Source organism: Salvelinus fontinalis, chromosome 12 (genome assembly GCF_029448725.1).
Source record: "Salvelinus fontinalis isolate EN_2023a chromosome 12, ASM2944872v1, whole genome shotgun sequence".
NCBI classification, from domain to species: Eukaryota; Metazoa; Chordata; class Actinopteri; order Salmoniformes; family Salmonidae; genus Salvelinus; species Salvelinus fontinalis.
The window spans coordinates 12,451,267-12,466,084 of NC_074676.1; the positions used below are offsets into that span (position 1 = coordinate 12,451,267).

At 41.9% G+C, this 14,818-nt stretch overlaps 1 protein-coding gene across 3 annotated transcripts in view; it reads left to right on the top strand.

The window, feature by feature from the left end:
* Positions 1-14,374, top strand: part of LOC129866822 (solute carrier family 23 member 1-like) — a 32,419-nt gene extending 18,045 nt beyond the window's left edge. For 2 of the 3 annotated variants that reach the window (XM_055939751.1, XM_055939752.1), the window contains exons 5-13: positions 1,732-1,891; positions 3,760-3,941; positions 6,079-6,199; positions 6,871-7,027; positions 8,798-9,051; positions 9,224-9,388; positions 10,041-10,149; positions 10,337-10,432; positions 12,598-13,057. In XM_055939751.1, the coding sequence (XP_055795726.1) occupies positions 1,732-1,891; positions 3,760-3,941; positions 6,079-6,199; positions 6,871-7,027; positions 8,798-9,051; positions 9,224-9,388; positions 10,041-10,149; positions 10,337-10,432; positions 12,598-12,851 (1,498 nt within the window). In that variant the 3' untranslated portion in view covers positions 12,852-13,057. Of the gene's footprint in view, positions 1-1,731; positions 1,892-3,759; positions 3,942-6,078; positions 6,200-6,870; positions 7,028-8,797; positions 9,052-9,223; positions 9,389-10,040; positions 10,150-10,336; positions 10,433-12,597; positions 13,058-13,699 lie in introns of those variants that run through there. The other variant, XM_055939753.1, reaches the window with a different exon arrangement.
* The last annotated feature ends 444 nt before the right edge of the window (positions 14,375-14,818 follow it).

A 14,818-nucleotide genomic window follows, 5' to 3' on the forward strand; every position in this document is an offset into this window, starting at 1 on the left:
TCTCTGCTCACTACGGACAATTCCTTCAACCTCATGCCTTGGATTTTGCTCTGACAAGCACTGTCAATCTGTTTTATACAGGAAATCAATTGAATTTACCACAGGTGGACTCCATTCAAGTTGTAGTAACATCTCAAGGATCATCAATGGAAACAGGATGCACCTGAGCTCAATTTTGAGTCTCATAGCAAAGGGTCTGAAAACTTATGAAAATAAGGTATTTCTGTTTTTAAATTTAATAAATGTGCAAAAATGTCTGAAAGCCTGTTTTCGCTTTGTCATTATGGGTTATTGTGTGTAGATTGATGAGGATTTTTAAAAACATTTTATCCATTTTAGAATGAGGTTGTAACGTAACAAAATGTGGAAAAAGGGAAGGGGTCTGAATACTTTCCCGAATGTATTGTACACTACATGACCAAAAGTATGTGCACACCTTCTTGTCGAACATCTCATTAGTAAACCTTGGGCATATATATGGAGTTGGTCCCCCATTTTCTGCTATAATAGCCTCCACTCTTCTAGGAAGGTGTTCCACTAGAAGTTGGAACAAAAACAGCCCCAGACTATTATTCCTCCTCCACCGAACTTTACAGTTGGTACTATGCATTCAGGCAGGTAGCGTTCTCTTGGTATCCGCCAAACCCAGATTCGTCCGTTGGACTGTCAGATGGTGAAGTGTGATTCATCACTCCAGAGAACGCGTTCCCACTGCTCCAGAGTCCAGTGGCGGTGAGCGTTACACCACTCCAGCTGACGCTTGGCATTGCGCATGGTAATCTTCGGCTTGTGTGTGGCTGCTTGGCCATGGAAACCCATTTCATGAAGCTCCCGATTAACAGTTATTGTGCTGACGTTGCTTCCAGAGGCAGTTTGGAACTCAGTAGTGAGTGTTGCAACTGAAGACAGAACATTTTTACACGCTACACACTTCAGCACTCGGCGGTCCCGTTCTTTGAACTTGTGTGGCCTACCACTTCATGGCTGAGCAGTTGTTGCTCCTAGATGTTTCCACTTCAAAATAACAGCACTTACAGTTGATCAAGGCAGCTCTAGCAGGGCAGAAATTTGATGAACTAACTTGTTGAAAAGGTGACATCCTGAGACCGTGCTATGTTGAAAGTCACTGAGCTCTTCAGTAAGGCCTTTCTACTGCCAGTCTTTGTCTATGAATATTGTATGGCTGTGTGCTTGATTGTATATACCTGTCAACAACGGGTGTGGCTAAAATAGCTGAATCCACTCATTTGAAGGGTATGTATTTTATTTACATTTATTTTGGACATAAATGTTGCAAACGCTCTCTCCTTTCCTCACTTATTTTATGGATAGGAGCAATTCTGATGACCCAAAGTGATAGTAAGGTATATGGAGCAAAAGCTGAGAGACCTTACACAGAGCACAGGTCACCTGAATCCATAATCATGCAGGCAAAGGCTTGATGAATCATTATTCAGAAAAGCCAAGCATCAACCTAGTTCCAGATCTGTGTAGAACATGAAGATGGCAAAAGAGCCAGTGTTGCTGTTTCATCTCTGGTCCAACCTGACCAACCATAACCTCCAACTACTACTTCACAAGACAAGTCGGTTTCTGATTATACTACAAAGGGGAAGAATTCCTTATGTAATAGTCTAAAGATTCTAGCCAGAACATCTAATCTCTGCAATTTGTGATTTCAGGTATCTGTCTTACTCTCCCCTCTATCTCCCATCTCTCTCTATCCCTCAGACTGCCCATTGTTCAGGGGGGTACCTTTGCCTTTCTAGCTCCCTCCATGGCTATGCTGTCAATGCCAGAGTGGACATGCCCTGCCTGGACCCAGAATGCTTCCTTGGTCAACACCACCTCTCCTGAGTACATAGATGTGTGGCAGAGCCGCATGCGAGAGGTGATTTTTTTTTTTAACTAGGCAAGTCAGTTATGAAGAAATTCTTATTTACAATGACGGGCTACCAGGGAACAGTTGGTTAATTGCCTTGTTCAGAATGACAGATTTTTGCCTTGTCAGCTTGGGGATTCAATCCAGCAACTTTTCGGTTACAGGCTCACTGCTCTAACCACTAGGCTACCTGCCGCCTTTTAGTAATGTGATTGACAAATATAGTGTCTCTTAAATGACTATAATGTAAATATAAAGAAAGAAAGAGAACAAGTTTACCATGTTTGATCACTTTTTGATAACCCTTGATACCAGTATCTAAACTCAGCAAAAAAAGAAACGTCCTTTTTTCAGGACCCTGTCTTTCAAAGATAATTCGTAAAAATCCAAATAACTTCACAGATCTTCATTGTAAAGGGTTTAAACATTGTTTCCCATGCTTGTTCAATGAACCATAAACAAGGAATGAACATGCACCTATGGTACGGTTGTTAAGACACTAACATCTTACAGATGGTAGGCAATTAAGGTCACGGTTATGAATACTTAGGACACTAAAGAGGCCTTTCTACTGACTCTGAAAAAGACCAAAAGAAAGATGCCCAGGGTCCCTGCTCATCTGTGTGACCGTGCCTTAGGCATGCAGCAAGGAGGCATGAGGACTGCAGATGTAGCCAGGGCAATAAATTGCATTGCCCGTACTGTGAGACGTCTAAGACAGCGCTACAGGGAGACAGAACGGACAGCTGATCATCCTTGCAGTGGCAGACCACGTGTAACAACACCTGCACAGGAACGGTACATCCAAACATCACACCTGCGGGACAGGTACAGGATGGGAACAACAACTGCCCGAGTTACACCAGGAATGCACAATCCCTCTATCAGTGCTCAGACTGTCCGCAATAGGCTGAGAGAGGCTGGACTGAGGGCTTGTAGGCCTGTTGTAAGGCAGGTCCTCACCAGACATCACCGGCAACAATGTTGCCTATGGGCACAAACCCACCATCGCTGGACCAGACCGGACTGGCAAAAAGGGCTCTTCAGTGACGAGTCACGGTTTTGTCTCACCAGGGGTGATGGTCAGATTCGCGTTTATCGTCGAAGGAATGAGCGTTACACCGAGGCCTGTACTCTGGAGCGGGATCGATTTGGAGGTGGAGGGTCCATGTGACAGCATCATCGGACTGAGCTTGTTGTCTTGCAGGCAATCTCAACGCTGTGCGTTACAGGGAAGACATCCTCCTCCCTCATGTGGTACCATTCCTGCAGGCTCATCCTGACATGACCCTCCAGCATAACAATGCCACCAGCCATACTGCTCGTTCTGTGCATGATTTCCTGCAAGACAGGAATGTCAGTGTTCTGCCATGGCCAGAGAAAAGCCCGGATCTCAATCCCATTGAGCACGTCCGGGACCTGTTGAATCGGAGTGTGAGGGCTAGGGCCATTCCCCCCAGAAATGTCCGTGAACTTGCAGGTGCCTTGGTGGAAGAGTGGGGTAACATCTCACAGCAAGAACTGGCAAATCTGGTGCAGTCCATGAGGAGGAGATGCACTGCAGTACTTAATGCAGCTGGTGGCCACACCAGATACTGACTGTTACTTTTGATTTTGACCCCCCTTTTGTTCAGGGACACATTACTCCATTTCTGTTAGTCACATGTCTGTGGAACTTGTTCAGTTTATGGCTCAGTTGTTGAATCTTGTTATGTTCATACAAATATTTACACATGTTAAGTTTGCTGAAAATAAACGCAGTTGACAGTGAGAGGACGTTTCACATTAATGTGGTTCACATGAAATATGATGAAATACTATTACTCGTGTTTATTGATGTGTATTTGCTCATTTGGTGTGTTTGTATTCTTCTACAGCTGCAGGGCTCCATCATGGTGGGCTCTTTGTTCCAGGTGCTGGTGGGTTTCTCTGGCCTCATCGGTTTCTTCATGCGTTTTATTGGCCCCCTCACCATCGCACCCACCATCTCTCTGATTGGCCTGTCCCTGTATGACTCGGCTGGAATGAGCGCAGGGAACCACTGGGGCATCTCCACTATGTGTGTACCTCTCAGTATGGTTTCACTCGAAACTCCCCACAAGCCTGTAGTTATCAACTGTTGAACTGGGCCCATATCCACAAAGCGTCTCAGAGTAGAAGACTTGTCATAAGTCCTGAGAAGAGAGACATTTTACTCCTACTCTTATGGGTAAAAAGCTATGCGTGAAGCCTCTTTAGTCATAAGAGACCCACCTAGTCGACAGATATTTAGGAGACCTCATGAGAAAAATCCACTCAAAAACGATATTTTTGTATTTTTTTTTCATAAGTCCACTGTTACGTGTAAGCAGTCAAGTTTTCAAGATAATGGACTTTCAAGAAGCAAAGTGTCACTTTCCACATCATCTTGATGATGTGACACTTGACATTTTGGGACTGTATCAGCAGTGGACTAATGAAAACAATACCAAAAGAGTGGATTGAGAGCGGATTATGAGTGGGTGCTAGAAAAATGCAGAGATTCAGTGGCTCCTGCTCCACATGCAATTACTTTGGAGTTCTTAAAATAGTGTTGTGATATTTATGTTTTGATATGATCAAGCCATAAACCTACCTGCGACAGTATCTCTTGCGCTTGACATGCCTAAGTACTTATAATATAAATAAACACTTTTTTCTTTTGATTATTTATTTACCTACATCATGTTACTCCAAGCTTTCCCTTTAGAGTGCAGCATCACATTGTTAAAAAATATGCCTACATTGGGCATGCCTATAAGCTGGGCAATTGAAGGCCTCTAGGGATAATGTTAACTTTGATTGTGTTTGATGAAAGTGATAGACCTTTCAAACTTTGTATGCAACAATATATATTATATTATTAATAACATTATATATATATACCAGCTAATTTGCCCAGGTGGACTAGACAAAGAAAACCGAAATCCTAACTACCTATCTAATGCAAGGGACACAAACTAATAACCCAGTGAGAGCAGTGAAAGGCTTCTCCAACTATCTGCAAGATACAAACAATAATTATGACCTTGGCTCACTTCCAAAAAATAAATATTAAAACTTCAATAGTTAAGAATCGGTTCACAATACCATGTTATATCTTTAAGGTACCCGGGCCATAGCCTGTTCCCGGGCTATACCCTGAACCCTTTGACAACAGTGGTCCCGACCGGACCACCTCTGTTTCTCTAAATGGGCCCTTTTGGGACGTTGAACAGAAACATGCTATGTGTTCTACCTGGTCACACCTGAAACAAATAGGTTCACCATCTGGATTCCTGTCAAATCTGGAGGATAGATCACTGTTTGATGCCTCATTTGAGGACCCAAGTGTCTTCACTAGAAACTCTAGCTGGCTTTGCTGGGTTTAAATGAGGGCTTTTAAATCCGAGTGTTCAGACTGGTTTGCACCTGTACCTTCACAAGAGGCCTGAGCCTGAACCACACTAGACACAATTGAGGACTGATTATACTTGGGCTTAAACAAGCGGTTCTCACACTGGATGGCGTCTTAGAAGTACCAAGACATTTTAGCTAAAAACCTGGTAGTCTCTGCCAGGAGGCTGACACTTGTCCGCAAGTGGATCATCCAGCAAGACAATAACACCAAGCCCACATCAAAATCCACAAAGAAATTGTTAATTGACCACAAAATCTACATTTTGCAATGGCTATCTCAGTTTCTGAAATTGAACCCCATTGAAAACCTGTTGTTTGAATTGAAGAGGGAAGTCCATAAGCACAGATGAAGGATCAAGGATCTGGAAAGATTCTGTATGGTCTAAGATCCCTCCCCAATGTGTTCTCCAATCTCATAAAACATGTTTGAAAAATGCTCAGCTCCCAATATCTTTTCAAGGGGTGGGTGCTGGAGTATTGACAACAACGATGGCAGTAATTATGACCCCTATCTTTTTGCGATTTATCTTTATTGCTTGTATTGCTTGTACAAAATGTATTTCTCTGAGCAATTGTATTAGTATAAAATATTATAATTTTGCATACAGTATAGCTCAGTATTTGTATTATAGTATTTTTTACTGACCTTTATTAAGCATGCCAATCATTTTTGACCTGACTGTAGGCTACATACATACTGTATGAAGAATCTTACCCATTCTAAATGCTTCTGGATAGCTCATTCTGCTTTGTGAACAGAGTTTTTCTCTTTCCTACAGGACGACTGCTCTGATCATCCTGTTCTCCCAGTACCTCCGACACATCCCTGTACCATTCCCCACATACAACAAGACCAAAAAACTCCACACCTCCAGGATCTACATCTTCCAGCTTCTACCTGTACGTCCATTGGAAAATAAAGGGCTAGATTCTGTCAGATCCGCACTAGCCGACATCTGCACAGCGGTTGTTTTGGAGGTGTCGGAGGTGGAAAGGCGTTAGAGCTGTCAAATCCACAAGTGGCTCCGTGACCTTATCTCGGACACTGCTATTGGATGAAAAACTACACCCGACTTTATAACCGACAAATCCCATGCAGCCATGTTAGAAGTTCATGAAGCTGCGCTACATGTTCAACAACTCAAATGCGTGATGTTCTATAGTCTACACCGCAATTAGACTGATAGGTTATAAATCCCCCCCATCCAAATTAACATGAAAACATGCATTAGCCTGTCATAATTTCGATAATCGACAGAGCCAACTCTCTCTTTCACCGTTTTGAACTTCTAACGCGGTAGGGATAATAAGGAAGGGAGTGGTTGGTGTCACACAAGAGCAGATTTGTCAGCTCATACTGCAGTTACACCTCCAACAGCGCAAAAATATCTACTACGCTCGAGCTGATTGAATCGAGGCCAAAGACTCAAAGGTGTTCGTTGTTCACTTATGGACCTTATATAGCCCAAAGTTTTCCCTGGTCAGTTCCTGTGGTCTGGAAACACTCCTGGTCCTGATAATGACTGGTGTAATATTTGCATGTACATTACTGTGTGTGACTTCTTCCTCAGGTGCTTCTTGGCATCACACTGTCATGGCTGATCTGTTACATCTTCACCATCACTAATGTCCTGCCCTCAGAGCCGGAGCAGTACGGCTACCTGGCTCGCACAGACCTGAAGGGGGATGTCATAGGCCAGGCCCCCTGGTTCAGATTCCCATATCCAGGTACGAAGCACAGCTGCTCAGTGGGATCATAAGCAACAACTCCATAACCTGATATTCAAGTTTTTCCTGGTACGGTCACATGGTCAGAAAAAACTCTGGGCTTATCACAATCCTAACCCAACCTTTAGTAGATAGTGCTGTATGGGTAACTAATATGTATGGTTTATCGATATGGACAGTGCCTTCCGAAATTATTCAGATCCCTTGACTTTTTCCATATTTTGTTATGTTACAGCCTTATTCTAAAATGGATTTTTAAAAATCCTCAGCAATCTACACACAATACCCCATAATGACAAAGCGTACACAGATTTTTTTGAATTATTTGCTAATTTACTCAAAATAAAAAACATAAATACCTTATTTACATGAGACTCGAAATTGAGCTCAGGTGCATCCTGTTAACATTGATCATCCTTGAGATGTTTCTACAACTTGATTGGAGTCCACCTGTGGTAAATTGATTTGAAAAGGCACCCTCCTGTCTATATAAGGGCCAACAGTTGACGGTGCATGTCAGAGCAAAAACCAAGCCATGAGGTCGAAGCAATTGTCCGTAGAGCTCAGAGACAGGATTGTGTCGAGGCACAGATCTGGGGAAGGGTACCAAAAAATGTCTGCAGCATTGAAGGTCCCCAAGAACACAGTGGCCTCCATCACTCTTAAATGGAAGAAGTTTGGGAGCACCAGCCAAAGCCCAGCCAAACTGAGCACTCGGGGGAGAATGGCCTTGGTCAGGGAGGTGAACAAGAATCCGATGGTCACTCTGACAGAGCTCCAGAGATCCTCTGTGGAGATGGGAGAACCTTCCAGAAGGACAACCATCTCTGCAGCATTCCAACAATCAGGCCTTTGTGGTAGAGTGGCCAGACGGAAGCCACTCCTCAGTAAAAGGCGCATGACAGCCCGCTTGGAGTTTGCCAACGGGCACCTAAAGACCCTCAGATCATGAGAAACAAGATTCTTTGATCTGATGAAACCAAGATTGAACTCTTTGACCTGAATGCCAAGCGTCACGCCTGACACCATCCCTATGGTGAAGTATGGTGGTGGCAGCATCATGCTGTGGGTATGTTTTTCAGCAGTAGGGACTGGGACTAATCAGGATCTAGGCAAAGATGAATGGAGCAAAGTACGGAGATATCCATGATGAAAACCTGCTCCAGAGCGCTCAGGACCTCAGACTGGGGCGAAGGTTCACCTTCCAACAGGACAACGACCCTAAGCACACAGCCAAGACAACACAGGAGTGGCTTCGGGACAAGTCTCTGAATGTCCTTAAGTGGTCCAGCCAGAGCCCGGACTAGAACCCGATCTAACATCTCTGGAGAGACCTGAAAGTAGCTGTGCAGCAACCTGACAGGGCTTGAGAGGGTCTGCAGAGAAGAATGGGAGAAAATCCCAAAATACAGGTGTGCCAATCTTATAGTGTCATACCCAAGAAGACTTGAGGCTGTCATCGCTGCCAAATGTGCTTCAATAAAGCACTGAGTAAAGGGTGTGAATACTTATGTAAATGTGATATTTCATTTATATTTTTTATAAATTAGCAAACCTTTCTAAAAGCCTGTTTTTGCTTTGTCATTATAGGGTATTGTGTGTAGATTGATGAGGGGAAAAAACGATTAAATCAATTTTAGAATAAGGCTGTAACCTAACAAAGTGGAAAAAGTAAAGGGGTCGAATACTTTCGAAGACACTGTATATGAATAGAAACACAATACATTTGGGTATGTTAACTGGAACCCCTTATTCTGATTCCAATCTCAGGTCAGTGGGGTTTGCCAACTGTGAGCCTGGCGGGAGTGGTCGGGATCTTGGCTGGGGTGTTATCCTCCATGATAGAGTCGGTGGGGGACTACCATGCCTGTGCCAGGCTATCAGGGGCCCCTCCACCCCCTAAGCATGCCATCAACAGAGGCATTGGCATTGAGGGGATTGGCTGTCTGCTGGCTGGGGCCTGGGGCACGGGCAACGGAACCACCTCCTATAGTGAGAATGTGGGTGCACTGGGCATCACCAAGGTGAGATGGGCTAGAGGCTATTTTTCATTATTACGATCTGTTTTTAGATTTAGACTGCAATACAATTTTGAGCATATTATAGATAAATCAATGCTTTTTGGAATATGGAAGTTATACAAGCTATTGGCTGTTATACAGTCTCAACAGACATGGTTATTTCTTTCTCTCTCAGGTGGGCAGTCGCATGGTGATCGTTGCTGGTGGGGTATTGATGATCATCATGGGACTTTTCTGTAAAATTGGAGCCATTTTCACCACCATACCCACACCTGTGATTGGAGGAATGTTCTTGGTCATGTTTGGGGTCATTTCTGCAGCTGGAGTTTCAAATCTGCAGGTAAACGCAGTTGTCTAGGTTTATTTACACGTTGAATAGTACAATGGCCACTATAGAGACATTTTACATATGAAGGCTTTTTCAGCCATGTCTTACCTGTCATGTCTTACTTTTCAGTTAAATTACCAGCACAAATATAATAATCAGATTACTTTTAAATTCAGAAAGGATGTTTGTAAAAAAATGCATTGTTTTCTCAATGACATTCAATTCACCATTGATGAAAGGCGGAAGTTTAAATTTGTTCCACCTGAGCGAGTCTGATCACAAGTCAGAGACCACTATTCTGACACATCAAATGAGTTTGATGGATTGTATTTGTCTTCTAATGCCGCTTAAGGTAAAGGTAATCCAAAAGTAACTCAAGGTAATCAGATTGCATTACTCAGGTTGGGTCATTCAAAAGTTATGCTAGAAATTACAATTTTGGACAAGTAACTAGTAACTAACAAATTCAATTTAGAAGTAACCTACCCAACTCTGCTTGTAGGGTTGCAAAATTGTTGCAAAGTTCAGGTAGCTAATTTCAAAATAAGCAAGAAATCTGTGAATACGTTTTTGGTACAATGTTTTGAAAGTTATTAGAATTAAAACAACCCTAATGACTTTGTGGCATTTCTCTGTCAACTCTTTTCTGCTTAACATTTGACAGTATGCAGACATGAACTCCTCCCGGAACGTGTTTATCTTTGGATTTTCCATGTTTTCCGGGCTTGTCATTCCAAACTGGATATTCAAGAACCCGGATGCCATAGCAACAGGTATCAGAGCAGATAACGCATGAAACACTATGACAAAAAAAATTCACAATTCCTTACAAAAAAGCTGGGTGGAAAAAGCTCAGCAGAAGAACAAAATAGAGGGCAAGTGGAGGTCATGTTGCTGAGATCTGAGATTCCTCTAGTATGTGACTTGGCCCAGTGTGATGAACTGTATTCTCTTTGTCAGGTGTGGTCGAGCTGGACCAACTGCTGCAGGTGCTTCTAACAACCAGCATGTTTATTGGAGGCTTCTTTGGGTTCTTCCTTGACAACACCATTCCAGGTAAGCTTCCACCCAGGAAGACCAGCCTGGTTTCATAGACTAGATGAAAAATCTGGGACACTCAAGTTAGTATGATATGCTACGTTTGGTATGATAACACAAGACGAATGGTTACTTAACGCAAAAATAAATGTATAGCAACCCGAAGGTTGCATGTTCAAATCTCATCATGGACAATTTTAGCTAATTAGCAACTTCGCAACTACTTACTACTTTTTAGCTACCTTGCAACTACTCGAATCTCATCACGGACAACTTTAGCATTTTATGGAGGTTTTAACAAATGAAACAACAAAGAATATGATCTACATGATCAGTGTAAAATAAAGTGCTTAATGTGAACCTAACTCACAGCAAAAACGTTTAAAGAAAGCAACCCAATGTTATTTGTTGCCTAGACTTTACTGCAAATGACACTCAAGTCTTGAGAAAAAACAATATACTAATATTGCAGTTAGCCATGACAGCCTTTATAATAGAATGCTAATGACCACACACATCTAAATATTGCACTTGGGATTTTTTTAATTTAACTTGGCAAGTCAGTTAAGAACAAATTCTTATTTACAATGACGGCCTACACCGGCCAAGCCCGGACGATGCGGGACCAATTGTGCGCCACCCTATGGGCCCCTCAACCACGGCCGGTTGTGATACAGCCTGGATTTGAATCAGGGTGTCTGTAGTGACACCTCTAGCACTGAGATACAGTGCCTTAGACCGCTGCGCCACTCAGGAGCTGTAAAAATAAAATGAAACAAACAGGCATTCTATTTTTTCTCTATTATAGTGGCCACTATAGTAGGGAAAGGAAAGGGGGATACCTAGTCAGTTGTACAACTGAATGCATTCAACTGAAATGTGTCTTCTGCACTTAACCCAACCCCTCTGAATCAGAGTGGACATAGATCAAGTGCACAAGGCTACATGTGTGCAAAAATAACGTTCACTGAGTAAAACATTTAATAATCCCCCCCTCACTCACACACAAGTGTTACTGTCAAGTTCAACACAACAAAAGCAATAACTTTGGGCTACACTGCACATTATTATGTTGTACATTTTCTGTCTGTGGACATCTGTTCTACAATGTGCCAGCAGAGCATGATACCCTTTGTTGGCATAATTTCTCTCTTTCAGGCGGAGAGTACACCTGGCATACCCCTCTGTATCCACTGTATTACGAAAGGAGTGTGTGTGGTGTTCCTTTCAGCTCTATAGTGGCATCTAGTTTAAGCCAGGCCCAGCTACAGCTACACTTAATGGTTTAACAAGCAACGCCTCATTTTCACCTAATTCTCTCATTCTGAAAATTAACCACATACTGTGGAGGGAAAACATTAGTTCACATATAGTAGTTAGTTAGTTAGCTAGTTAACTAGTTACCATTTCACACAGATTGCCAGGGTCCAGTAAGCAACTAACGCGTTATAACTTAAGGAACGGCAAGGAGTCATATAACGTTACCAGTTAATACTATAGTGAAATGCTTAGGTTACTAATGTTAGTGCATCTGATGTTGTAACGTTGTCTGACTTTATTAGTCAGCTAATTTTCACACCATAAACTCAATTATTTGATCAGTTAACTTGGCTAATGTTGCTCAACATTTCTCTGGCTAGCTAACGGATAATTCGATCCAGCAAGCAAGCTACTTAACAATGCTAACAATACTGGTTCCACCACAGTTTCTCCCTCCCTTCAAACTTTCCAAATGCCAGTTTTTTGGTTACTTTTCTGGTTACTTTTCTCATCAGATCTACACGAATCACGTAGGTCACCTATTTAGGATTCAAAATTACGATTGACGCCGCAAGGTGACTAGTTTGCATCCCTGAACTACTTAGAATGTTAGCTAACCCAACCTCTAACCTAAACTTTATCCTAACCTTAACCTTAACCACTAACCCTAATGTTAGCCACCTAGATAATTAATACATACAGTACCATACACACGTAACATTTCACACTCATTTGAGTATCCCGGATTTGACAAAATTACGTCTCCAGTATGGGAGGATGGGGAACACTGTATCTATCCAACTGTTTCACATAGAGTAAAATGCACTAGTCCTCCTCTTTCATGTCTACAATATCATAGCCTATATTCAGTCTCTGTTATGGATGAGTTGAAGCATTCTACTCTCCTGCTTTGGGCCATGCAGGCACCCTGCGGGAGCGAGGCATCATAGACTGGAACAAGATCCCCCTTGATGACTCCAGCAACACTTTGGAGAGCAGTGAGGTGTACAACCTTCCATTTGGAATTAGCTCTTGTCTCTCCTCCTTCTCCTGGGTTCGATATGTGCCGTTCCTCCCTCCAAATCCACCAAGCTCACAGGACGAGGCCAAGGTGGACTCTTTGGCGACCAAGCAGCAGCCTGTGAAGCCAGAGCTTATCAGATCAGTGGCCCTATGAACACTGTGCAGGACCAGACACGGGCTAAAACAACAACAATACGAGAGGGAGCTCTCGTGACATGGTCCTCCCGTTCTGTTATATTTTGTCTAATATTTTATACTCATATCTTGTAAAGATTTGATGTGTGTATGCATTTTCTAAATGAACTTTTGGCAGGATCATTTTGGCATTTGTGTGTGTAAATAAATTTTTGTTGTGATGCATCTTTTTTTACAGTAAAGGGTAGCCTAGTGGTTAGAGCGTTGGACTAGTAACCGAAAGGTTGCAAGTTAAAATCCCCGAGCTGACAAGGTACAAATCTGTCGTTCTGCCCCTGAACAGGCAGTTAACCCACTGTTCCTAGGCCGTCATTGAAAATAAGAATTTGTTCTTAACTGACTTGCCTAGTTAAATAAAGGTAAATAAAATATATACAGTAAATATATATATATATATTTTTAATGGAACTTGTATTTTACTGATAACACACTATAGGAACCATATAATAATTTGACAAAAATCACTTTTTAAAGATAAAAAAATATATACAGATTTTTTCAGAACTACATTTCAAGTGTGTTCAGAGTAGCACTAGTAATAAACCTTTCCAAGAGTTTTAAATAATAACAAAAATCGAAAAACTGAAATATGATTAAAATGTATCTCAAACTGTAATTTTGATTCTGTGATACGATAGTACAAGGGTAGCCAATGAAATCATTCTTGACACTACCTATAATGATTAATAGAAAAGTTTTGAGAAATGGAGACCAATGGAGCCCTGGAAATGAAGACAACAATAAGTATCAATATAGTATCAATCCCACAACATAGAGCTATCATTTATCTGTGAGTTTTTTCCTCAGCTGTCACTGTCAGGTCCTGCTTGATGGCTCTGTACAAGCTGAGAAAGAACTCTGCCAGTGGTCAACACAGTGCACTCAAAGTCCTCCAGGTGCAGGTGGCCCATGTGATTGGAAAGATCAGAGGTCCGGAGACAGATATCTAAGGAAAAATGTCTCACCTCAAAGAGTAAATTTACATCCTCTATAGCGTTCTGAAAGGTGAGGTTCACCATTGATGCCATCTCTCTCTTCACTCTAACAGCTGATGGGTAAAGGGCTGAATGAGGGACAGAGAGAAAGAATGTTAACTATTTTCTCTCTAAGTCTTGCCAAAGGTTTCATCATGTGATGTGCTGCAGACCATGTGGCTTGAACCATGTTTATTGCATATTAAGATTTGTCTAGAAAAGGCTAATAACATACAGTGTATGTCATACTCTATACATGGTTTATAAACATAGTGTGTTATTCTCACAGGGGAAATACAAAGACATGGGTTGCTTTGTGTCACACTCCAATTCAAAGAGTTGCCAAATTGAATGTGGTTTCACCTCTTAGCCCTATTAGTAATACCTCAGTCTATGTGAGGATGTGAAATTCTTTCTATAGGAGTGAATCTCGTGAAATGTTATTCATGTCAAGGGGGAGAAGGTGGTTGTCTTTTTGCTGTTTGAATAAAAGTCAGCCATGTCCAAATAGACCTAGCTGTGTCCTTAATGTAGAAAGTATCAAATCAAATCAAATTTTATTTGTCGCATACACATGGTTAGCAGATGTTAATGCGAGTGTAGCGAAATGCTTGTGCTTCTAGTTCCGACAATGCAGTAATAACCAACGAGTAATCTAACCTAACAATTCCACAACTACTACCTTATACACACAAGTGTAAAGGGATAAAGAATATGTACATAAAGATATATGAACGAGTGATGGTACAGACCGGCATAGGCAAGATGCAGTAGATGGTATAGAGTACAGTATATACATATGAGATGAGTAATGTAGGGTATATAAACATAAAGTGGCATAGTTCAAAGTGGCTAGTGATACATGTATTACATAAAGATGGCAAGATGCACTAGATACTTAACAATGTAGTACTTAAGTTATCTATTGAAAAACTAAAATGTGTGAGGAACG